Consider the following 25,466-nt stretch of genomic DNA (forward strand, 5'->3'; position numbering starts at 1 on the left):
TCAAACCCCAAAACCCTTATTCGATTTCCACTTTTTACTGGGACTGAAGCAAAATTTAAAGCAAAAATGGCAATCGGTGCGGTCTCCGCCGCCACTAGATCAATTTTCCGGTCGTCTGCTGTTCGTAACGCCGCCTCCAGGGTGGCATCTGAGGCCAAAGCTGCCCGGTCCCCTTTCCGAACCGCGTCTAAAAGTCCCCTTGCTCCACGCATCTTCAGGTACTGTTTATTGGAATGGTTTATGTTAGGATGTAGATATGTAGATGTTACTGATTAGCTACTGTGCATTTAAAGGTGTCCAGCTGAGTTGAGCGCTTGCGTAGAGTCGTTGCAACCTTATCACACCGCCACTGCTTCGGCTTTGATGACTTCGATGCTTACCGTTGCTCCCCGCAGCTTTGGTTGGCTTTCCGAAGGTATCTTACTCTACATTTCTATGTATGAAGTGCTAGTTTTTACTTGAATTTAGTTTAAAGCGTGAATTTGATGATTAGTTTTCAAATGCTGAATCGTTGCTGATTTGAGTGCAAGCGGAATTGATTTAGTCTTTGTATACTCTGTATGATTTGAATAAGGTTGGATTATTGTGGTTGTATTAGGGTTGAATTTGTCTTAAAATAGTTAAACCTGTGTGTCATTTATGAAACAAGGACGTTTTGCTAGAAACGAGAGTGCAGGTGTAGAAGGTTTGCTTCAGTATGCTGATGAAAATTTTGGAATTGCAAGTTCTTTAGTTTATAATTTAAACCCATTGGAGGGGACTAGGTTCAGTTGCCACGGTTTGATTTCATAACATTTTTAAAGCTAATTTTGATTGTTTAACCTTCTCAAATTCCAATTTTCACCTCTAGTCTGAAGTGTAGTCTTTATTACTGGGTATTTTACCTTTCCAAGTGTTTTAAGTTTTCATGTCCCTCTATCCAAATCTCTATTCTAACTCACAGTAGATTAAAAACTTTGGTGTTCCCCCACAAGGAAAAAAAATTTCATCCTTTTGAATCTTGCTATATTAGAATTTCATCCGTCTTGTAGCATATTTTAGTCAATTTACTATGGTTCATTTTGTATACCAACTATTCTTTTGCCTTTCCCTCTGCCAAAAAAAAAAGTAACATTTGTCTTCCTATCCCGCTTAGTTGTACAGTTTCCTTTTATAAACTTTTTCTAATTGGGTTGTCTAACCTGTGGGTTTTCCTTCTTGATTTAGGTATCTAGCACCACCTCTAGGGTCTTCCTTTTCCTCTAACAATTTTTGGTAAGTGAAAATTTTCTTGAGTCTTTTATGTGGCATACTGGAGATCTTGTACATCATAGCATTCAGGAATTTGGGTCTACATTCTCTGTAGTATGACTAGAAACCTTTTGTTGTCCCAGGGTGAAGATAGGCATCCAAACCATAGCAATAGAATAGTGCAATGTTACTGTTATTCCTTATTACCATTTCAAATAGCAGTCAGTTACCTGTGGGATTGCTCCTATCCTCACATTTTAATAAGGTGCTGCATGCATTTTTTCCTATTGTAGGCGTTGACAAGACTAGATGAAGAGGGACAAGCAAAGAGGGTTACCTTGGATTTCTTTATGTTTCAAAGCTCTCAATTATAGTAGAGAATGATGTTTACATGTTGGACTTGTTTGAAAGACTGGAATTTCTGTAGATTTTCTTTAAAATAATTTAAGAATTTATTATCTATTGATTTATATCCCGTATTATACCCAAGTCTATATTATACTTCGGTATCTCTTTTTTTTTTTTCTTCATATTATTATTTCATTTGAAAATGAACTAAAACATACGGGGACAGGTGGACAGCCATTGTGTCATTTTTTGGTTTCTATTATCAGTACATAGTTGTTAAGATCTAAGAGCAATTGACATATTTCTCAAACTAAGTCAATCAAGTACCCACTTACGGTTTATCTTTATTTAATCAGCTGTCAATGATGATGTGTGATGAATTTTTGGAGGACTTGAGGTAATTTACAAATTTCTACGCTCTATCTATGTGGCGCTAAGTTAAGAAGGGGTCATGACTCATGAGTGAACTGCAGAAGGTTGCTGTGGATATGCTTAAACATTAAGGAACTAGATCATCTTTTTTATTCTTTTTGCATTCTGATAAAGTAAACATCTGTTTTCAACATCAAAACTGATGTACCAAATAGCGAGGTTGTGAAATTCTTTGATGAGTTGTAATGGAGATGAGTTTGTCTTTTGTTTGAACTACTTATGATACTAGAAATATCGAACGGTGAAACATCATACTGATTGTTTTTTATGTATCAATCAGCTTGCAATGATGATGTATGATCCATGTTCTGTGTCCTACAAGGGTTCCATCAAGTTTCCTGCCAGTTGCTGCCACAGCGGGTACTTATCTATGTGCGATCAGATCAAGTCATTTCCTTAGCTACACTCGTTTTGTTAACCGTTTCCTATGGTTTAGTGCCTGCTTCAGTACAGACTGTATCAGCCCGATAAATTTGTGAAGGAAATTTAGAGGCCATAGTTCTCATTTTTTTTCTGGTGTTAAATGTGTTACCATGTGACCATTTGGATGATGATAATACAGCACATTTTCTAGTGTCTAATGTTACCTCTGATATCTTGTGTATCAAATTTGCTTCTTTATGGGATAGGTTTTGGATTAGGAAAAAAAAAAAAAGAATTTTTAGAAATATAAGAGAAGAAATTATAAGATGATTAGGAAAGCCATGAACATTATGATGTTTTTTCACTAAAATCTCAGCACAAGAGTTACTTGTGGGATTCACTTCCTAACCCAATCAATTCCTTGTGATCATTCTCTTGTTTTTCTTCTTCTTCTTCTTTTTCTTGTTCTTGTTGCTGTTCTTGTTCTTCTTCTACCGTGACTTCTTCAACCCGACCTCCTCCTGAATGTTGTTTATAGTATCTGATTGCTGCCAGGCATATGAATGCTGCAGAACATAGCTTTAATTAACTGGACTGGTTAAAACAAATGCAACTTTTCTGGATTCATATCTGAATCATTCAAACACCTCAGTGAGTTGTGTTGCTTATATGGGCGCTGCAATGCCCGTTTGTGACAAATTTTCGTTATCAATGACATAAAAGATAAAATATCTAAACGAGAACCAAAGAAACAATAATCCTGCAAAAAGTTTCACCAAAACTACCTGCAAAAACACGGGTCCTGACAGTGGTCAGGTTCCAAAAGGCAGACAGTGCTAACCCTGCTATCATCTTCCTATGAGAGCAAGCACCCCAAGCGTCCATCGCCCAAGATCTGATGAACTCACCTGGTGTTTTTTTTTTTTTTTTTCAAATGGTTTCTTTCAGTGTTTAGACATGATTAGCGAGTAGCCGAGTAAAATGATCAGATAGCTTTATCAGAGTAAGGGTTTGAAAGATCATACCTTTTCTGCATATTTGGGTAGAGTAAGATGAATATAGTTTTGGAGCAGTGAAGCTAATGAAAAACCCTGTAAAGAGTTTCATATATGACCCCACAAAGGATTGCATATCAGAAACTTATGCTACATAATAACATTAAAGTTTACTTCATCAATTTTCTTTCATATAATGAAAAATGCGTTTGGATATTGAATGTGCCCTTACCAAGTGCACATAGCCTCCATAGAGTTAGCAGATGGCCATACTCAGCTCCAACCAACAGGAATGGCACTACCTAAAATGACAAGAAAGGGCGTTTACACTAATAGGAAAAATTCACCGTTTTTCAAGAGAAATAGAAAACTAGAGAAACAGAAACAACCCAATTTGAAAAACTGAAGAATTGAAGTAAACGCAGGTGAGTGGTGACTAAGAACGTAAGAATTAAACCTAATGGATTAAAGCAAGCTAAGTACTGTGGAAAACAAAAGAATTTAGAATAAGAATGTTTACTTTAAGGGTCATGGCAGGCTCTCCTGAAAACAAGTCTCTGGTTTTTGAAATTGCAAGATTTACTGCTGGAAGTATGAATCTACCAACTCTCAAAATGTCATCTTCCTTTAGCTTAATCTCAGTCTTAGTTTCAGCATTTTCTCTGAAAGTTGATGCAAATTTCAGACAAAAAAAAAATGGAGGGATGCAAAGCAAAGGTACTGAAAAATTAACAAAACAAAGGAAATGTTAAGGTGTGTCTAACCTTGGCCGGAGTGAATTCAAGATGAATGACACAGCCAGAAACAGAAGTCCCAGATGAGATATAACAGAGAAAATGCTGCAAATCAAAATGGTGAACAATAAATAGGAAAATGAAGGTTAAGTGATGAGAAAAATGGGTAATCAAGAATTAGCCAATTAGGTAGGGCATACCTAAAGTTAACTCCACTGGCAAAACAGGAAGATAAGAAGCAGAGAGACCCAAAACCAAACCAAAGGGTTGATCTTGCAGGATCTCTCCACATCAATAGATCATTTATCAGCTGCCCAATTCTATCAAGATTCACCCCTTCACTTTCAGTTGATTCTAGTCACCAAAATCAACATTTCATCAATCACACAAATAGGAGTAACCGAGAAACTACCAATATTGGTTCCATGACTATTATAGTAGTGACAATTTTAGTCCACAAGTTTAATGACCGACGAATGTGATCTGATTATTATAATTTTAATGCCCAATTCTATCAAGATTGACCCATTCACTCTCAGTTGATTCTAGTCACCAAAATCAACATTTCATCAATCACACAAATAGGAGTAACCGAGAAAGTACCAATATTGGTTCAATGACTATTACCGTAGTGACAATTTTAGTCTACAAGTTTAATGACAGACAAATGTGATCTGATTACTATAATTTTAATGCCAATTTTGATCACTCCAATCACCCTTCCAACTCAAACATTCTTGAATCTCACATTTTTAAGGTGATTTTCATACATTCAAGTATGCTAGGCCCTTTGGTTATCCCATCAGTAGACCTTTTCCTTAGTTTCTTTGGTGTGGATGGACGAAAATAATTTTAAAAATTTGAGATTCTGAAATGTTTGACTCGAAAGAGTGATAAAAAAATTAACATTAAAATGATGGTGAAACAGCAGAAATAGAAGAATAAATGATTGAATAAGATATGAAGATCATCTTACTTGGAGAAGGGACTGAAGGAACTACGCTAAGCTTATCCTTCTTGGATCTGACAGCTTGCCGCTTCTTTCTAGGTTTAATGGCCTCCTCTCCAGCGCCCAAATCCTTCTCTTCTCTCACCATATCTTGATCTAACCGCTTCCTCAATCTCCGATTATTCCTCGGAGACGCACAAACTGCAGCAGCGTTCCTATTCCTGCATCTCCTGCGAACCCCAACTGCCTCCGCACCATCATCGCCCATTTCAAACTTCTGGATCTTCGATTTCCGATTAGGCGAAGGGGAGAGAAGTAAGAGCTCTTGATTTGGGACTGAAGTGGCACTTTCAAGAGCGACTTTGGAAGGGGATGATTCACCAATCTCACCTTCTTGGTCATCGATTTGACGCAGTTTTGAAAGCCTTGAAGATGATTTTGTTCGGTTTCTGGGTTCGGATCGATGCGACGGCGGAGCAGTATCCATGGAGGTTGTCTGTTTCAATAACTCTGCAGAATTTTCGAGGGAATGGAGAAGATAAAGGCGCAGTAGGGACTGGGTGGGAGGAAGAGCCGTTGGAGCGTAGGATTTGAATTCTTCGGGGGTTCGTACTATTGGGCCTATTGGGCCTTTTATATTTTGTTACGGTCGCATTTTATCGTCAAAAATACCGGTTGTTATACGGTGAAACATGATCCATAGTGTTATGTGGATCATGGGCAAATTATGTTGTGCAATTGTGTGCCGTGCACACGGAATTATATTCATAATTTCTATATTATAGATTCATAACTATTGAACTCTATATTCATAATTACAAAACTCTGTGTTCATAATTTTTAATGTTTATATTCCTAATTGTTGAACTTTGTATTCACAAATCACTGAACTATATGTTCATAATTTGATAACTATACAGTTTAAAAATTATGAATCTACAGTTTAGAAATTATGGATCTACAGTTTAGAAATTATGAATTCAATTCCGTGTGCACCTTGCATGGTGCACACGATTGCACAACATAACGCTCCGTGGTTCATGATTGTCAAATAAAATTGTAGTAGAATCATTGTAATAGAGTCAATGGTATTAAAAAAAAAATTGATACGTTAGAGTTTAGTGTTGCTAAAATGAATTAGTGTGTCAGTGTGAAAAATGAAACTAAAAAACATAATTCATTCAACAACATATTATCAAATGAAATTGTTAATATAATTAAAATGATACTTCAATATTGTTAAAATGAAATTAATGTGTTTGAAAAATGAAATTAAAATTTAAAATCATATAATAACATATATTGTTAAATAAACGTAGGGTGTAATAAATATGTATGCGTTTTGAGAATCAGATGAAACCCCACTAAAAGTCTAAGGAGTTATTGAGACACCTTTACAAATCAGAATGAAAACTTATTACTTAGTGTAAGCGGATATTTAATGTATCAAAAAAAAAAAAAAAAAAAAAAAAAAAAAAAAAAAAAAAACATCAATGGGTGAATGTTAAATTAAAGATTAAAAAGAGGGTTAATCCATGGAACAATAGAAGTATAGGGGCGTCATAGCAAATATAAAAAGATGAGGGATAAACATATCCACAGAATGAATTGGCCGCCTCCAGAAAAGCACAAGAAAAGCCGGCACCCCCAAAATTCAACAAAAAAGACGGCTTGTCTTCTGAAACGGCCGCGTGCCACGTAATCTCCCCAATATTCAGCAAAACAATATTTTAAAGAAAATGAAATATGTATTTCCATTTTGTATTTTCACACACAAAATTTTGATATAGACATTTATATTAAAATTTACATGAAAAAAAATAATTTATCAGAATCTGCTACATCAGAGAGTAAAATCTAAGTAATAAAATTATGAAGTGCATGTAGTAAAACTTATATTTTAATATCTTCTCCAATCAAAAAATTCACAATCACTAACAAAAACTCTAAAAGGTGCAAAAATGCGAAACCTTTTTTGTTAGTACTATTGATTTACAAGATAGTAGGTTCGATGTAACCTTCTCTGAAGAAGAGCTAAAAAAAATGTAATCCGAGCATAGATGCTTGATAAGTTTGATTATTCAAATATAGGTTAAACTTATAACGTTGTGATTATTAAATCAACAGAGTTATAATATTAATATTTTCTCTTTCTCTCTCTAGACAATTGGGCGGCGCCACCTCAGTCCTTCAATCCCATCTCGTTGACCGCCTCCCTGACCCCATTACTTTCTGCCCTCTTTCGGTTTCCACCTTATTTAAGCACTTCACTTCCTTCTTCCTCATCACTTCCATTCTTCTTCTTCTTATTCGTCCTTTCTGAGTTTCTTGAGTAGGTTGTAGCTATGGCGGTGAAGGGCAGAGAGGACGGCGGGGTTAAGGGTGGAGCCGGGAAAGTGAACGGCATTAAGGAGGTGCACTACAGAGGCGTGAGGAAGAGGCCGTGGGGGCGCTACGCCGCGGAAATCCGTGATCCGGGCAAGAAGAGCCGCGTGTGGCTGGGGACTTTTGACACGGCGGAGGAGGCGGCGCGGGCGTATGACGCCGCCGCCAGGGAGTTCCGTGGGGCTAAGGCGAAGACCAACTTCCCCTCGCCGTCGGAGAATCACAGCCCCAGTCAGAGCAGCACGGTGGAGTCTTCCGGGAGCGAGACGGGCGGCCACGCGCCGCAGTTCCCACTGGAGCTGGATCTCACGCGCCGCCTTGGTTCCGGCGAGGCCGCCGGCGTTAGATCCGTGAATACTAATAATAATAATACATTTCAGTTCTTTCACCCTCAGCCGGCCGTCGCCGTTCTCCCCAACGGACAGCCGGTTCTGCTGTTCGAGACGCTGTGGCGGCCCGGCGCCGTTAGCCACCCACTCCCGGACCAGTTCGAGCCGGCGAATCCTTCCAAACGCCCCGCTTTCAGCGACTCAAGCACCTTCTCCGTCGTCGAAGAGAACCACTTTGTCGGCGCCGGCGCCGGCGTTGCAGAGAAACGCCTTAACCTTGATCTTAACCTTGCTCCACCCACAGAAGCTTGATTAATCTTAATCAATGATTACTAGAATGAGATCACTAATTGCTTGTTTTTGTACATAGAATTCGAGTGAACTGTCGTGTTTTTTTACAGCCGACGAGCGAATTGCTTACAATTCCTCTTGCTGTTCCTACTGAACTGTAACTCGTTATTCTTGTTTTTCCGGTGAGTGAAAAAATCCTTAATATTTCCGTTTTTTTATTAATTTTTTTTTAAAGACTACTTTTTATCAATTACTGTGTGTATTGAATAAATCTAATTTTTATGTGATGTTCGTAAATCAATATGTGTATTTTTCATTTTTTATATATATTTAATTTAATAAAAACATTGTTGTCATCTTTTAGGTAAAATAGTCAATTTAAGGTGGTATCACTTTCATAATTTATAATTAATCATATTAAAAGGCATTATCAGACATTTTACTTTCTGCATTAATTATTGAAGGTGTAGAGAGGTGAGACCGACGGAGTGAATATACGGTAATAATGTGGTCAAAAAGGAAATTTTTAATACGGAGTATTAAAAATACCGTTAACAACTTTGATGACGCGTTAAGTGACTTCAGCAACGAACAATTGAGGCGGCTCACGCGACAGTGGCTTGGGGTGGGACACGGTGGCGGCCGATTCCGTGTGGACGGGGTACATGTCGCGTAAAAGGTGGACGGCACGTGTACGTACGCTGCCGTCCATAAATTATTTTCTTCCTTTTAATTTTATTCTATTGGAATCATATCCCACTAATTATTTTTTATATAATCTAAATTTTTTTAGCTTTGTCAAGTTTCATTGCAAGATTAACATTCAATATAATATGTGAACCAAATTTATATCAAGATATTACATAGCTAAAAAGATCTAAACCACCAATTGAGTTTACCTAAAATTTATATAAGATAGTATAATTATTTTTTTATTAATATTTAAAATATTTTTTGATATGTTCATTTGAGTGAAACATATATATAATTTTTTATTTTGGAATCTAATATATGTAAAAAAAAAAAAAAAAAAAAAAAGGTATACTTAGGGTTTCTACGGTCAGACACAATGATTAATCCTCATTTAAATCTGAGTCAATACCAGTAAAAACATCTTTGAATAGGGTTCTAGCACCATGTCAAATGTGTCCGAAGAAAAATAGCAAAACAAATGAAGCGTGCCCAAAGTAAACCAACCCCTTGGACTGCTGCAAAAAACACTATCGGATTTCAAAATTTTCACCCAATTGAGCCCATCTAGCATATTTTTTCACAATAGTAGGATCACTATAATTGATGCCATTGAGTTCACCGTCATAGAACGCAACAGTTATACCTACTTAGACAAGGATCAAACCATTGACCTCTGATTAAGAATGGATGAAACATTTTCACTCAACCACACCCTCCAAGGGTTAATATATGTAAATTTTTAATGCTTCTTATATAGACTAGACTTATGAGGACATAATGTAACTAAAAATATTTTAATCAACAATCAATTAAATTCAACCAAAATCTACAAATTGATTTGAATTTCACATTTTAACAATGAAAATATAAATAACGTATAACATTAAGAGTAAATAAATAAGTTATTTTTATATAAGTAATTGAGAATATGTGGTAGGAATGTGGTTCTAATGATAGATATATAGTTTAATAGGTGATTGAGATTAGATTTTTTAAGAACAAAAAAAAAAAAAGTTCTAAAAGGTTATTTTTGCGGGGAGCGTGAAATCTTCTTCATCCAAAAGGTCGAATCTCCGACCAAACTCTAAGACCCTCACACTACGACCCGGCATAGTATTTGTGAGAATATAAATCATGATGACTCAATAGTTTAACAGACAACAAGTGCGTATAAAGAATTTGTCTACTTTAAACATAATTATCACATTATCATTACTAAAGTTTGAGCATTGACCCTCAAATATAACTTGCAGAATCAGTAAGTTAAATTTATACCGCGGAAACATGAAATCTAAAAACACAGCTGGGCGTGGGGTCGCAAGGGATTATTTTAAAGTAATATAAGTCGTCGGCGGAATTTGTGCAGTAGATTTGGGTGGGCAATCTCTAGTTTAAGGACACGTCATATATTGGCATACTTGAGGCCAGACATAATAAGGTATTATTATTCATTATCACAACAATCTAGACATTCGTGCACCTCACACGCTTCTTGTCTTTCCACTTGTTGGAATCCACTTCACTCTTCTTTTTTTCTCCCTCTTTTTCTTTTATGTTTAATCAAATCAATACCGACATATCTCAAACTTAATACAAATGTGCAAAAGAGAGATGACTGGTGAGGTGTGGGAGAATATCTCCATTTTTGACGATGAATGAAAAAAAAAAAAAAAATCATGGTTTTCATTGAATTTGAGATACTCGTAAAAAATTGAATGAAATTATCATCCTCACAAGGAGTTGATGATTATGAACTATCATTATCATCTTTTTTTCGTTGCAGTAAATTTTGCTGATATGTATTTTGTGACTTAAGAGAGTATCAATATTTTAGTATAATTATAAATTTTTCATCAAAGTACACTAGAATCTTACACATCAAAACTAATTATATTCATACTAAGTAGAACCTCGACCACAACCGACATTCAGATACCATCAAGACTAATATTTTATAAGTAAAAATAATAATTAAAACAATTTAAAAAAATGAAATTTATGATATGATTACGATGTATTCATGGCCCAACCATCACATTGGGCTCGGTTGGTGCCGTATATTTTGTTGCAACCTAAGCCAGCCTGAGAAGGCCCGCCCAACCATGTCGTATTCGAACGCTTCTGTCTTCCAACCCAGAATTCACCAAAAGAAACAACTCTCCATCTATATATAATATATATATATGCCTATATGGTAATTTCATATGCAAATATGCACGTAAAGTTTTAGACAAAATGTCTCCTACAACATGCATATAATGCACCTTATATGCATAGCACTGTTGAAACAGTCTAGCATTCCAAGATTAGGGAATAATTATGGTCTTTTGCCGGTTAAGGTCACTAGACATATTATGATTCATTTTTGAGTAATAATTGTGAATATTTTTGTAGGTAAAAAAAAGTTAAAATTTTGGTAATTTCCTTCCACTTTTTGGGTAGTCTGGATTAAGCGATCTTATATGTTGTTAGCACTATTGATTGCTTGATAATCTCTACCCTATATTTATAATAGTTTTATTGAGACCGTGTCTATCATAAACTGGTCCGGTATGGAAATATAGAATGGGGATAGGAAAATAGTAATTTTATTGCTCAGAACGCTAAGCCCAAAATTATGTACAAAGTTCGACTGTCCGAGTATCGATGTTAAAAGTTAGGATCACAAGCCACTAGACTAAAGGGGATTTAGTGAACCAAAGATGATGTCTTAATAAGGGGAAATAAGGGTGCCTATTTAATTTATAGTATAGAGGTCCCAGATGCTCGACAAATGTACAACTCTAGCTTACTTTCATTTTTGGTCATACACGTATGCTCGCACTATCTGGATGTCAGCGATTTTCACACCGATAAATAGAGCATCATACATTTTAATACAGGACATCTTAAATGGCTTTGGTGGTTGATGTTTGTATTGTTATCCTATAAGGCATAGGTTCAAATTCTCTTGGTACGTTGCACCTTCTTAGCTTAGCATTTTCTTCCATCCTTTTGGGCCATCATGCTTCTTTCCTTTTTAGCAATAAAAATGGACCTCTCTTAGGTCAAGATTAATTTTTTCAATAAAATGCCTATCGGGGTGCCATCCGTTTAAATGTTAGATTTTTTTTTTTTTTTTTTTTTTTTTTTTAATAACGAGAGAAACCCACAGCTATTATTCGAGGGTATGTGTTGAGTAAATCTCATATATGACCCTAGCCGACAAAGAACCACAATATAATAAAACAATTTAAGTTGATTATTAGTTCAAACTAAGAAGGTCAATATAGACTGTTTGTAATTGTATACGTTAGACATGACCATTACAGTTCTGAAACCAACCATGCATTGTCTCATACTAATTCTAGTCCAAAGAGGATGCTCCATGGACCATAGTCCATGTCTGATGTCTGGTCTAATCTTGCATACACACCATATATGATGAATTGAACAATTAATTAAGAAGAAAAGATGTCCATACAGATCGAGTGGATATGATGAAGTGAAAGTAAATCAGCCAACCAGATTGCAGTTTCCATCATTTCATCATCACCATCATCATCATCATCAAGGTTCAACACCATTCATGAACAGAGACAGAAACCTCATTAAAACCAGCAAATTAAAGACAATGAATGAGGTACGGTGGTGCCATGAGTGGGGACCCATGCATGCATGGCTCACATACATACCATACCGCTACATACTTTTGAGGATCCGTACGTGATGACAACCTAATCCCAACATGGTATGGATGATGGACAGGTTCATGGGATTTATAATTTTGCTACCTCATTCACTGTATCCTTGCCAGGAAACAAGAAATATGCTCCATAGCCCATACTTGATAGGTTCTATGGATGCATAATTCTATCTGGTATACTATAAGACAAACTAATCGTACAGGCCTACATTAATTAAAAGAAAAAGGTCGGGCTAACAATTGTGTGATACCGTCTCACGAATCTTTAGGCGGGTCAAGTTGGACAAATATAAAAAATGTAATACTAATTAAAAATAAATTGTTTGTTACTTATAACCGAAATTGTAACATCAATATGTGTAATATTTTTGAGGACAAATGTTGGTGTATAGTACCTTTTTCATTAAAAGTATTACATTTTCCTTATAAGTAATGTTGACAAGTATTTGTTATTTATAATAAAAATGTAATTTTTAAATCAAAATGTAAATATATTACATTTTTCTTTAAAATTATTACACTTTTTCATATAAGTAATAAAAATTTTATTCCTTATTAGTATTACATTTTCCAGTATAAGTATTACTTTTAATATTGACCTTATCTGTCGCATGGACAAAGATGTCACAATTTTTTTTTTTTTTTTGCCTTTAAAAAATGCCCTTCATTTTATGTCTTATTCAATAAGACACTGTTAGAGAATGGTTTGATCTATATATTTTCAACCATCCAAAAAAGTAAATAATTAAAAATGAAAGAATTTGTGCCTTAGAAATGATGATCCAGTAAATGAAACATAATTCTTATCAGACTGTTACAAGTTCAATTCTTGTCAACACTCTAGTTATAATGGCCTTGCATCAACAAGATCTCCAAAAATATAGCAAGTGTAATCACCTTAGCTCATTGTTACATATTATAACTAATTGTTATAATAAAGATTATTATAATTATAACAATTATAGTTATATATAATATGTAACTGTTAGAAATACTGGGATTTTTTATCATTAAATAAAATAAATTGAAGCATATATGCTGTCAGCAAGATCCAAGACGCATGTGTTTGTGAATTCTAGGGTATGGTATCTAGGTTGTATGCATGCATGTCCTGCCATAATGCTATTAGCTTTGAATCTTTGATTGATATTTTTTGAAGTAATAAGATGCATAGATAGATTCAACCAAATATTAATTAAAGTATTGGAGCCATGAAATTAAATTCCTTGCTAGTCAGTCAACAATGCCGAAATAGATGATAATGGGTTGACTACTAGCTGGCAGTCTCGTATTTGATCTCGGTTTATGTGATCGATCGAGGCCTATTTTAGTTTGAGATTTTGGGACATGTTTATTTATTTTAATTATACGATTGATCTTATCATAAATTAAGAAAAAAATGTTCACAATAATGAAATTAAGAAAAAAATGTTCACAATAATGAAATATTTTTGATGGGATGCATAGAAAGGCAAATCAATAGTAATGACACGTACGCCATACATCGCCACTTATTCTTCCTGCGTGGCTGCAAGTCAGTGACTCATGTTCATTTTTGTTCTGCCACGTTGCACGCTTGAGATCTGGTACGCCACCTCATCATCCTATTTCTCCTAAATTACTAAAATACCCCCATAATCTTTCACAACCCCAAAATTAAGATTACTTGGTGATTATATAGAGATGGAGATGGAGTTTAGGTGGATCAACAATGGCGACGCAAATATCACTTCATAATAATTAACGCAAAATTACATTTTTACCCAAAACTCTGTCCATTTTTACTCAGCTCGTGATCTGACCAAAATATTAAATTACTTTACTATTACATGACAGTATCACGTATTTTCTAATTCACGTATTCACGTGGTAAGGTAAAGTTCAATTCACATTGAAAACATGAAGATAAAAGATAAAAGGTGATTGAAGACTACAATTGAAATACTGTAATTCCATAATAAATAATATATTACTTCATAATAATTAACACCAAATTACATTTTTAACCAAACTCGGAAATTAAGCACCTAATTAAACAACCATGCATTAAACTGAAGAGTTAGCTAGTAGTTCAGATTACTCTCTCTTAACAAGCGTTTGATGCAATGGGAAACCAGCTAATCAAGCATTAAATCTGGAAATTAAGTAATAATTTATCACATAATCCCATCGCATATATATACACATATATATACCGATGGTGCACCGCCGCCATCTTCATTAGCCGTGCTCTCATGATAACGATCTGTATGTACAGGAATTCCACCCTCCATGCACCTTCATATATTCTCTTTATGTTAATAGATCATTCACCCAATCGAGATCAATTCCGGTCAGGCCGCCGTTGTCGGAGAAGGCGGTGTTCCTCTGTGGGGTGAGAAATTCGCTGCCGGAGCTGTGGCGGCCTGGAGTGGACGGAGAATTAGGAAGACTGAACTGGATCGGGTCATTGCCGGAGAAGGGTCGGGTCATGCGGTTTATGGTTGTGGTCGCCGGTGAAAGAGGGTTGAGATTGACTTGTTCCAGGGAATTCACCAGTTGGGTCAGTGCTTCCTTGTAACTCATCATCTCGATAAGTTTAGCCGCCGTCATTCCGTATCCGCAAAATGGGGTTTTCGCCGGAGAAAGAGGCGGCGACGAGTGGGAAATACCCATCAAAGTGGAAGTCGGAGAGTGGCAGCAAAGATTCTTCCGGAGATTCTTCTCGGCGGGATCGTGGACGGGAGATAAAGAACCCGTTGAGTAACGGTTCACCGGAAGAATCCGGAGCTGCCGGGAACTATGGGCGAAGAAACACACCTTCCGCTTACAGTTCTTCCCGTCTTTGCACGCCTCCGTCCGGTACCGAGCCGGGTGGAGCCACGACTCAAAAACCCCATGCGCGAACTCGCAGTTATCCCCCCGGCCACATTTCCCCTTGCGGAACTCCGAGCACACGGTGCCGGAATAATGAAACTTCCTTGGATCCCTCCGGCGGGCCTTCTCCCCCGGGTGCGCAAACGGGCAATCCGTCCAGTCATGACTACGGCTGCGCGTGCACCGCCGCACCTTAAACTCATACATCCTAAAATGATCCGCGGAATAACGATCCCCATCTTCATCCTCATCCTCCACATCATTATACGGCAGAAACTTCTGAAACACCCCACCTTCAATCTTCGTCGGAGAATCCAAGAACCCATCGGCTTCCGCCGCGCCACGGCGGCTCAGGATCTTCCTCGGAGACACATCCAACTCCGCCATAGCTTTCTTGAGATAGAACGGATAGGAAATGTTTTGAAACTCACAAACACTCGTCATCACAGATTAAAAATATATAATAAGAAATCAAGAACTGGGAATTTAGAATTAACGGGGTTGAGTGAGGAATGGGAAGATGAATGTAGAGACGATAGATATATATAGGTAGAGAGGGGGAGGGGGGGTGGATGGTGGGGAGGATAGGTGGAGGTGTGGGCGGAGAGATGCGTGGCTACATAGTATACGGGATTGTCATGCAAAGATGCATATGTGGCAGCTCGACATAGCTACAGAGTCGCATGCAAAAGTGCAGGAAGGCAGGGGGGATAATGGTGGCAAAATCTCATGTGAGATAGTGATATATTCACATGGGCTATCGTGTTTATTGGATGCAGCTTTTTCCTAATTATCCACTCCAAATTTTAAGTTTAAATTATCTACATATATACATACTTCGTCCATTATATATATTGAATATAATGTTGAATGTTAATGATTTACCATCATACTAAAAATAATTACTAGTAGTTAATGCAACAGACAGACCAAATGCTGGTGCGCACAAGGATGAAATTTAAATCTTAATTTTTTTATTCAAATTCTAATCTCTTATCCCAAAATTGCGAACCAATAAATTAAGTCGGTACTTTATTTATTATCTTTAACGTCATTGTGTGATTTTTAATTTTGACCTGAAAGTGGATCCTATCGGGATGGACAAGCAATACGTGGACTGTCCTCTCAGTTGCCACAGTCATCCGATCGAGCTTCTTTAACACCTACATGTAACATGATTGACTTAACTGACATGTATACATAGGCTATATGTTCCTTGACTTATTAGCGACTTAAAAACAAAAAAAAAAAAAAAAAATTGTGTTTTAAAAATTACATATATAAAAAGTTTATCTTCTATTCATAATTATATACTTGGATTTTACATATATATAATAATATCGGATAATTGACCTTATCAGTTATCGAAGGAATTGCGTGATTGAGGCAAACAAACTAAGATATTTGTGAGGGCTAATGTTTATATATTCTAGTTAATAAATAATTGAGGATGTATAGTCAAGTGTTATGTGATGAGAACAAGTTAACAAGCACAAAACAAGACAAAAATGGAAAAAATGCTGCTTATATTAAACGTATTATATATGTCTCCTTATGAAAGACGAGAGTTTATATATTAGGGTGAAAGACAATCAGATATTATCATTACGTAGATTATTGGCAATTTATGTTACTGAAAAAAAAAATTCTCTCTAATCTTAGAGCATCATTATCAGTTAGGATATTAGAGGGGAGAATGTAAGAGAGAAAATGAAAGGGCAAAGAAAAAAGAAGAAGAAGAAAAAAAAAAACAAACAAATTAGCACTGTCAGGAGTGCCGATGGGCCACCGGGCGCGTGCACCGGCTTTTGACCAGTTGTGCGCGAAATGCGCACAACCTTTCCTTTTCCTTTTTTATTTATTTATTAAATTTCTGACATTATTATGGCATTTGCAGAAGGATTCTTTTTGAATTATTCCATTTTCATATCAGTTTTGCTCTTCACTTGAGAGAATTAATTCTGACATTAACTCTCAAATCTTCTTTATAGTGGATGCTCTTATATATATGGCACTTGACGATATGCATAAGTGTGTTACGTTGGTTGATTAGACTAGACAAATACGTACGGTTAAAATTTTTTATTATTTTAAACTATCAAAAATGTTCTTTACTACTATTTAACATATGAGTCAGTTAACACAGAAAAGTTCAAGTGTATTGTATTAACACTGAAAATCCGGTATAAGGTAAACAACATGTAATTGTGTAATATGGGTACAATAATCTCTGAAGAAATCTTCTGATTCTTTGCTTAAGTAATTTAAACATTTCACGAACACTTGATCGTCTGCTTGAAATTTACTTGAAAATCAAACACTTCGCGACAAACAAATTTGGCTTAATTGCAACGAACTTGGTATTTGAAATACTTGCACTTGATTTGAGTTTGAAATACTCAAAATTACTTGAAATGTTTAAACTTGAGTATTGAACTTAAAATATTTGGACCTTGAAATACTTGAATTTAAACAACTTTGAAATGCTTAACACTTGAAATACTTGAATTGAGTACTGAGACTCGAAATATACTTGAATCGAATACTTATACTCAAAATATTTGAATCGAGTACTTAAACTCAAAATACTTGAAATACTTAATTGAATCGATCCGAGTACTTGGACTCAAAAATATTTGAGACTTAATACTTGAAATACTTGAACTTCAAAGCTTGAACACTTCAATCACTTATTCTTTGGTGCCCATTTCACTTGAAATGAGACCTCTATTTATAACATGCGAAACATCATCCATACCACACATTTGAAATTTGAATTTAAATATTTTCAAACATTTAAATTATAACTTAACCAAATTATCTAAATATTTAAATATATTTTATTAAATTATTATTATTATTTTTTGAAATAAAATAGCTAATTCATTAATCATACGATGAAAATTTTACAATAAGATCGATGGAATGATAAAACATTTTTACAATCAGACATTGAAACAAATTTCTAATGCTACATGAAACTTGAATCTCTGACTGTTTTTAAAGATTAAAGCTGAATTCGTTTGGAGAACCTGAAACTTCTTTGATATTGTTAATGATCTTGGTACCCAAGTATGACTCTATTGTGGCTCTTCTGTCCATAGACAATATCTCCATTAATCTGAACTGTATATAAAGGTTTAGATCTTCTTTGGTGTTCGGATTAAGTTATTTGGTTTTTATAAAATTAATTGAATCATGGGCCAAATATATGGTAAGTAAATCAGCTCAAACATTCAAGGCTCGACCAATTTTAATAGGCTACAAATTTCAATGATAACAGAGTCAAATAGGGAGTAATATTTTTTTTATTAATTTAATAATGTCCCAAACATGCAATTGATTGACATATATAATATATATATTGGTCATGGGCAGGAATGCAGTATATGAAAAGCAAGCAATGGTAAGCCGTTAGATGAGATAGTGATTGAAAAGGATAACACAAATGTCACTCTTATAGTATACCCCCAAAAAAAAAAATGTCACTCTTATAATTTCGACAAAAAATATGTGTGTAGTGCTGTATCATTTTGTTCGTTGCACACGTGTGCATGGATGAGGAAGGGTTGTGAACACGTGGCTGGAGGGTGATTGGTGGCTAATTTTGGGCCGTTGGAGAGAGTTGGATGGGCATTTTTGTCTTTAATTGGGTGATGACTAATCGCCAATGGAATTATGGAGCCCAAACAAAACGACATCCATGCTTTGCGGCTGCGATGCTTTTCCATTTATGCCATACACCGGAAATTTAGGCAAATTATTGTGTGGAACATTGTCCATAATAAAAGTACATTATTTTATGCGAATTATTTTTAGATAACATGCTCATAAGATAGTCAGTAACGGACTCCCGGTACGAGCTGAGTTTGACCCGTTCAGCATCGACCTCGCACCCGTACTTTACCAACCTTCTTGCCTACCGATCACTGCCAGGGGCAGCAAGCACAAGCCTTCTTGTAATATCTGCACCCCGACCTATTCAGGTTGGGATCGACCCATAGACTTAACCCCCAGTAGCAGTACGCAAGGCCTTCAGGAATATCTGAGCATGTGGACATGCTCCTTTGGGCCCCCGCCTGAATCCATGCATGTGTCCTTGTGCTGTGCATGCCGCGAGACCGGAAGTTTTTCTCTCTTCTTCCCTATAAATATCGCATTTATTGTTGAGAGGGGGACTTTTTTTTGGGGCTATTTTCACATGCTATCTATTAGCTCGGGGATCTGATCTCTAACATATTGTCAAGTGCGCCTAGCTCTAGAACTTAGACCATCAAGCAAGCTTGGCGAATGATCCGAAATCAGAACTGACCCTAGAAGGCTAGAACCATATTCGTAGTTGATATCTTATGTATTTACTACATCAATATCAAAAATGCATTATTTATGTACTGAATGTACATTATGATTCATGTAATTGTGTGTACCATGATTAGACAATAATAATAATAATAATAATAACTATTATTATTATTATTATTATTATATACAGCTGGAAGATAAATCAAATTTAATTTTGGAATAAATGTTAATTATTATTGTTATTATATACAGCTGGAAGATAAATCAAATTTAATTTTGAAATAAATGTTTTGATGATGGAAAAGGCTGCAACATCTTAATATAATGTTGCATTAACTGTATGTATTTCCTTTCAAAAAAAATCTGTATGTATTTTGGATTTGAATTCAACATTAATAATAAATAGATATTAAGATTACAGTTAAAAAATTTATGAATTGGCATGACGGGCAAGAGAAATTAACTTCAAATGTGCAGATTCAATTCTCTGCTCTATTCAACACTGCAAGAAAGATACAAAAACACTTTTAGTGAGCACTCAATCTCCTCCAATTATTACTCGATAAAATTTAAAGACAAAAAAGGTAATAACTAAGAACATTTGCATTTCTGAAAGAATATGAATAGTAATTTACCGTGGCATTTTATTTATTTATTTGATTTTCTTTTATCCACAGTGGAGCATATAAATCACGGTGAATCAATGGCACATAGGGCTAAATGTCCGTGCGCACAAAGAATCTGTCCACTTTAGACATAACTACCACCACCGAGGTTCAAATCTCGGTCTCTTCTCCTAAATACTATCCACTGAATCATTGAGCTAAGCGGGTGCGGGTTTTTTTTTTTTTTTTTTGAATACTCAGATGACATGTAGTGAGCTTTCCCATGTTGGGAGGTCATGAGATCCAGTCTCAAAACATTGTTGGCTCTGTGTGCTTTATTAGGTTGAGAAAATATGTTTGAACAGATACTACAGTATAATAGAATCAGTAAGATTCAAAAAAATTAACTTCCTTATTTAACTATGAATTAAATACTTATAGACTTAGCCAAAAAAAAAAAATACTTATAGACTTTTTTCCTACCTAGAACAGTCCATGTGTTCGGAGATGGGAAAGTTGAGGTGAATCTCACACTTCTCGTAGACCAGTTTGATCCGAGACTCCAAAAAGGTCATCTTCAAGTCTTCGATGCACTGGCAAATCTTCCGAGGGCCCACCTCGTAGGTGATGCCACGGAGGATAAGCAGGTTACTACAACACGCCTTCCGCGGGAAATCTACGCTTCCGTCCAGGTAATCTTGGCACGCCGGAAAATAACGGTTCACGTAGTCGCACGCCGCCGGCGTCTCCTCTCCCTCCGCCGGAGATATGTACTCGTCAGGGTTAAAATAGTCTTCCATCCAGGCCCAGCCCACACTTGAAACTGCAACAAATATTGAAACACACAGCAGAACAGAATAAGAAGAAGAAGAAGAAGAAGCCATTTTAGTTTTCTTTTTAAATTTTTTTTAAAAAATATTTTAAATCTTATTTTCATTTTTTGTGTGTGTATATATATTAGTGTACGCACGTTTCTTTATGTTTTCAAGCGTAACGTAGATAGTTAAAGCACATAAATTAATACAGAGTATATTATTAATGAAAAGTTTGTGCTTTTTAAAAATTAATTACAAATTATTGCTGTTATTCTAAACCTATTTCTCTAAAAATAATGTCCCGAAAGGATGATCGAATGCTCTCGTACTTAAAAGTCACAAATTTTATTTGGGTCTTAACTTGAAACGTGTCACAAGTCATTCAGTACAAAATTTTAACAGAAATAATATTTTTCATTATTAATAAAATCCTAAACATATAATTAACAAATATTCATTATGAAAATCAAGTGGTATAGTTTGTAGTAAGATAGTGACTGAACAAGAAAACACAATCGTAAGTACTGTATGCCATATAGTTTCAACAAGGAAAAAATGTATAGTTTTGTATGATTAATTTGTGTTTGTGGCATATGGTAAAGGAATGATGGCTCGTACCTAAAAATCACGAGTTCAAAATCTAATAATATTATTACAGAGTTCAATTATTCATATAAACTAGAGAAATTTAAATTTTAAACACGAATTTTATTCATTAAAATTTGAAATGATAACCTTATTTAATTTAAAAGAATCAAACAATTGCATGTATGCAATTCTATTCATAAATCTAAATTCAGTTGATCCATTCGTGCCCTCGACCTAATCTTAAATTCTAATATTTAGAACATTTTTGTCGGGAGATATAGGGACGAATGAATATGCGCAGAACAACGAGTACACTTTCATTAGCTTATAAATAACACACACTTTATTCCTTAGTAGTACATTATATTTTTTACTTTATTTTAAAAAATTAAATGATTACATGCATGCAATTAAGTTGCATGCAATTTTATTCATTTTTTACCTCGGCCTAATCTTAAATTCTAATCAACACTCAAACATATTTTCCGGGAGACAGCGACATTGAGGAATGGAAGTGAAAACCCACATTTTTGAAAAATGTTATCAGACCGCGGGCGATGAAGGAAGGAAGCCTGCAAGTCTTCCAAGCAGTTGCACATGTTTCTATAACCCACTTGTCTGGCGACGTGCTCGAGGATTTCTAGGTTGTCGCAGCACGTCGGCGTCGGCAAATCATCGTGTCCGTTGAGGTACTCTTGGCACGTCGTCATACGTGTCACCACGTCTGGGCAATAGTCCTTAGCCACCGCCACGGTTGTATTGTCATTATAGTCGAGGTCAACGTCATTTGTATATTCGCAATCGTCACCTTCTCCTGACTCCGGCTCCAGCGCCGGCGCCGGCGGCTGGGGGTAATCGTTGTCATTTCCATAACCGTAATCGGCACCTTCTCCTGACTCCGGCGCCGGCGGCTGGGGGTAATCGTTGTCAAATTCGAAATCGAAACCGCCATCGTCTTCCGACTCCGGCGCCGGCGGCTGGGGGTAATCGAAGTGGATTGACTTGCCCAGAGTCGAAACTGAAAGATACATTGAAAGGCATAGAAGGAGAAAATAGGAAGAAAAAGAAGAAGATGAAGCCATTTTTATTTTGTTTTCGATTTTATTATTATTATTATTATTTTATATTTTATATTATTTTTCTGATCTCCTTTTGTTATTTGGGATGGACGGATGGTGTATATATTTGTATAATTACATGGTGTTTCTTCATAACGTACGCAATCAACAGAGCAGTTAATTAATGTTTTTAATGCATGCACTTGTAATAAAATCTTTTTCGTCGTCTCCATAATTAACCCCCAAGAGAGCAAATTAATTATTGTACTTATAATAAAAGCATAACAGTACGTTTGATTCATGAAATACGTCAAAAATAAAATTACATTTTTGGGAATAGATCTATTCAGTAGTTTGTTTTAACATTTTATTCTAACACATTGTGCTCAGATAGTATGTAGTGACCTCTCCCATGTGGGTACTCATGAGATTGAGCTTTAGTGAAGGCGTTGTTGACTTTATTTCTGAGTCTTTTTATTAGGAATTACTTCTTTATTATAATAGCAAGCCTACCTTTATGTGATACATTACTTCTAATGGCATTGATCAAAAATATTGTATGGAAGTTTTTGAGGGGTTGGATTCACTAGTTGATGTCGGAGGTGGCAACGAGATGGTGGCGAGAGCCATTGCTGATGAGTTCCCAGATACCAAGTGTAGTGTGTTGGATCTTCCACATACACGTGGTTGCCGGCTTCGAAGGGACTAAGAACCTGGCAAAGGCGTACGATAGAATGTCATGAGATTTTTTGGACGGTATCAGTGGCGGAGCCATAATAGGGGCAGTGGGGGCAGCTGCCCCCACTGCCCTACCCCATATAAATTCTATATATACTAAATATACCCGGATTTAAACAAAGTTTAGGTTGGCTTGGATGGTAAGGCTATTGTTTTACCTCATAATATGAATGAAAGGTCAACCGTTTGAAACTTGTTGCTGGCTTCTTTTTTGCTGGAAATTCATTAATTTAGTTAGCATATAGTTGTTTAACAATTTTATTCGTATTTGATATTTTGTATTTTATATTTGTACATTGTATATTGGTATTTGATATTTTGTATTTTATATTTATACATTGTATTTGAACATTTTTTAATTCATTTTACCTTTGCTTTTTCACCCCCATCTAATGTAAATCCTGGCTCCGCCACGGGATGGTATGCTTGTTGCTATGTGTAAGTGTAACCATAGTGTCTTATAATATTAGGGTAAATGGATATTCTGTGGGTTCAATAACACTATCCCCCGAGGAATTAGACAGGGAGATTCTTTATCTCCATTCATGTTGTAAGGGTATATAGCAAGAGGGGCGCCGTCGCCGTCAGTGTCCTATTTTTTTTTTTTTTTGGATGATAGTCTCTTCTTTTTCAAAGTAATTGACAAGGAGGCTCGAGAAGTAAAGAATTGTCTGACGCTTTATTGCAATGCCTCGGGACAGTTAATAAACACCGAATTTATTAATAAAATGCAAAATGAAAACTTTATTTAAAACCCACTTCTACGCCGATGTGGCTCAGGACTTGTAGGTTGTCGCAGCACGCCGGCGACGGCGAATCATCGTGTCGAGGTATTCTTGGCACGTCGAGATACGCTCCACCACGACTGGGCAATACTCCGTATCAGACGACAGGAAGTTATCGTCGTCCTCGTCATTTGCATAACCGTAATCGTCACCTTCTCCCGACTCCCACTCCGGCGCCGGCGGCAACTGGGGGTTATCGTAGTGAGGCATATAACCATAGGGTTCGTTGAGGATATAGTCATCGTCTTCGTCATCCTAGGGCATTGCCTTGCCCAGACTCAAACCTGCAAGAAACATTGAAAGGCACAGAAGGAGAAAACAGGAAGAAAAAGAAGAAGATGAAGCCATTTTTATTTTGTTTTCGATTTTATTATTATTATTATAATTATTTTATTTTTTTATATTTTATATTATTTTTCTGATCTCCTTTTGTTATTTGGGATGGTAATTAAAATATGTTTGTGTATATATTTATAGAGTGTTTCTTCATAACGCACGGCTGGAAATCTCGCGTTTTCCGTCCAACAAAAATTGGACGGAAAACGCGATATATTGGTCGGAAACAACATTTCCGTCCAACACACCGACCAAAAGAAACGTTCGGAAAAACTTCCGTCGGAAATTTCGTCCAACTACGTGCGTTGGTCGAAAATTCCGTCCAACTACGTACGTTGGTCGGAAATCTGACCAATGTTGGACGGAAAACTCACATGTTATATTTTGTTATTTTCCTTCCAACTGTTGGTAGGAAAATCCTAAATCATCATATGAAATGTTTTATTATTTTTATATTACCATAATTTTATTTATACGTGTTGTAAATAAATTATATGTCATCAACAAATTAATGGATACACTAAATTCGAAATTGAAAATATATTTAAATATCAAAATTATTTACAATAAAAATTATGATCATATTCATTAAAAAAAAGTCATAAAAAAATATATACTACTTGATTTATACTATTTAAGTATGAAAATATATACTACTTATTCGATACTACTTATTAAGTATGCTTGTTGCACCCAAATAAGCCTTCAAATCCGGCACTACTTCAATGGCTTTGATCAATGCAACATCCACAACCTCCTTCTTCAATGAGGTTGATCAAGTGTAGACCTTCACCAAAAATGGACCATGATATAAGTAATCTAACACTGAATGAGTAGATACCTATGCATTTTACAAAATGACTAGAAAATTAAAGGAATGCCTTTATGTTCAAGTAATCTAACATAGAAAAAATAGAAAACTTCTGAATTCTTACATACTAATTCTAAA

General features: G+C 35.8%; 5 protein-coding genes and 1 long non-coding RNA gene across 13 annotated transcripts; 3 read left to right on the top strand and 3 right to left on the bottom strand.

Moving 5' to 3' along the window:
- On the top strand, window positions 1-2,586 carry LOC109155821 (protein NUCLEAR FUSION DEFECTIVE 6, chloroplastic/mitochondrial-like). 8 transcript variants are annotated; one of them, XM_019303488.1, is made up of 4 exons: window positions 4-218; window positions 294-415; window positions 1,207-1,254; window positions 2,291-2,586. In XM_019303488.1, the coding sequence occupies exons 1-3, from the start codon at window positions 67-69 to the stop codon at window positions 1,212-1,214; spliced, it is 282 nt and encodes a 93-aa protein (XP_019159033.1). In that variant the 5' UTR covers window positions 4-66; the 3' UTR covers window positions 1,215-1,254; window positions 2,291-2,586. The 8 variants fall into 8 exon arrangements, with proteins under 8 accessions (XP_019159025.1, XP_019159033.1, XP_019159029.1 ...); XM_019303484.1 differs by lacking the exon at window positions 1,207-1,254 and adding an exon at window positions 1,935-1,975; XM_019303487.1 differs by lacking the exon at window positions 2,291-2,586 and adding an exon at window positions 1,935-2,242.
- LOC109155816 (reticulon-like protein B17) lies at window positions 2,290-5,551 on the bottom strand. Its single transcript, XM_019303472.1, has 8 exons — window positions 5,079-5,551; window positions 4,303-4,456; window positions 4,133-4,207; window positions 3,889-4,030; window positions 3,601-3,670; window positions 3,399-3,464; window positions 3,159-3,281; window positions 2,290-2,939 (listed from the first exon to the last, which is right to left on the bottom strand). Exons 1-8 carry the CDS (start codon window positions 5,536-5,538, stop codon window positions 2,758-2,760), a joined length of 1,272 nt encoding a protein of 423 aa, XP_019159017.1. The 5' UTR covers window positions 5,539-5,551; the 3' UTR covers window positions 2,290-2,757.
- LOC109155825 lies at window positions 4,720-25,230 on the top strand. The gene is made up of 3 exons (XR_002049934.1): window positions 4,720-4,733; window positions 9,747-9,762; window positions 25,157-25,230. It is a non-coding gene; the product is annotated as an uncharacterized LOC109155825 (long non-coding RNA).
- On the top strand, window positions 7,310-8,282 carry LOC109155820 (ethylene-responsive transcription factor 4-like). The gene has a single exon (XM_019303479.1). It carries the CDS (start codon window positions 7,397-7,399, stop codon window positions 8,075-8,077), a length of 681 nt encoding a protein of 226 aa, XP_019159024.1. The 5' UTR covers window positions 7,310-7,396; the 3' UTR covers window positions 8,078-8,282.
- On the bottom strand, window positions 14,502-15,803 carry LOC109155819 (zinc finger CCCH domain-containing protein 2-like). Its single transcript, XM_019303477.1, has one exon. The coding sequence runs from the start codon at window positions 15,732-15,734 to the stop codon at window positions 14,727-14,729; it is 1,008 nt and encodes a 335-aa protein (XP_019159022.1). The 5' UTR covers window positions 15,735-15,803; the 3' UTR covers window positions 14,502-14,726.
- LOC109155823 (non-specific lipid-transfer protein 13) lies at window positions 20,031-21,039 on the bottom strand. The gene is made up of 2 exons (XM_019303489.1): window positions 20,681-21,039; window positions 20,031-20,094 (listed from the first exon to the last, which is right to left on the bottom strand). The coding sequence occupies exons 1-2, from the start codon at window positions 20,995-20,997 to the stop codon at window positions 20,085-20,087; spliced, it is 327 nt and encodes a 108-aa protein (XP_019159034.1). The 5' UTR covers window positions 20,998-21,039; the 3' UTR covers window positions 20,031-20,084.
- Window positions 25,231-25,466: the final 236 nt, after the last annotated feature.

Source organism: Ipomoea nil, unplaced genomic scaffold, assembly GCF_001879475.1.
Source record: "Ipomoea nil cultivar Tokyo-kokei standard unplaced genomic scaffold, Asagao_1.1 scaffold2704, whole genome shotgun sequence".
Classification (NCBI taxonomy): domain Eukaryota; kingdom Viridiplantae; phylum Streptophyta; class Magnoliopsida; order Solanales; family Convolvulaceae; genus Ipomoea; species Ipomoea nil.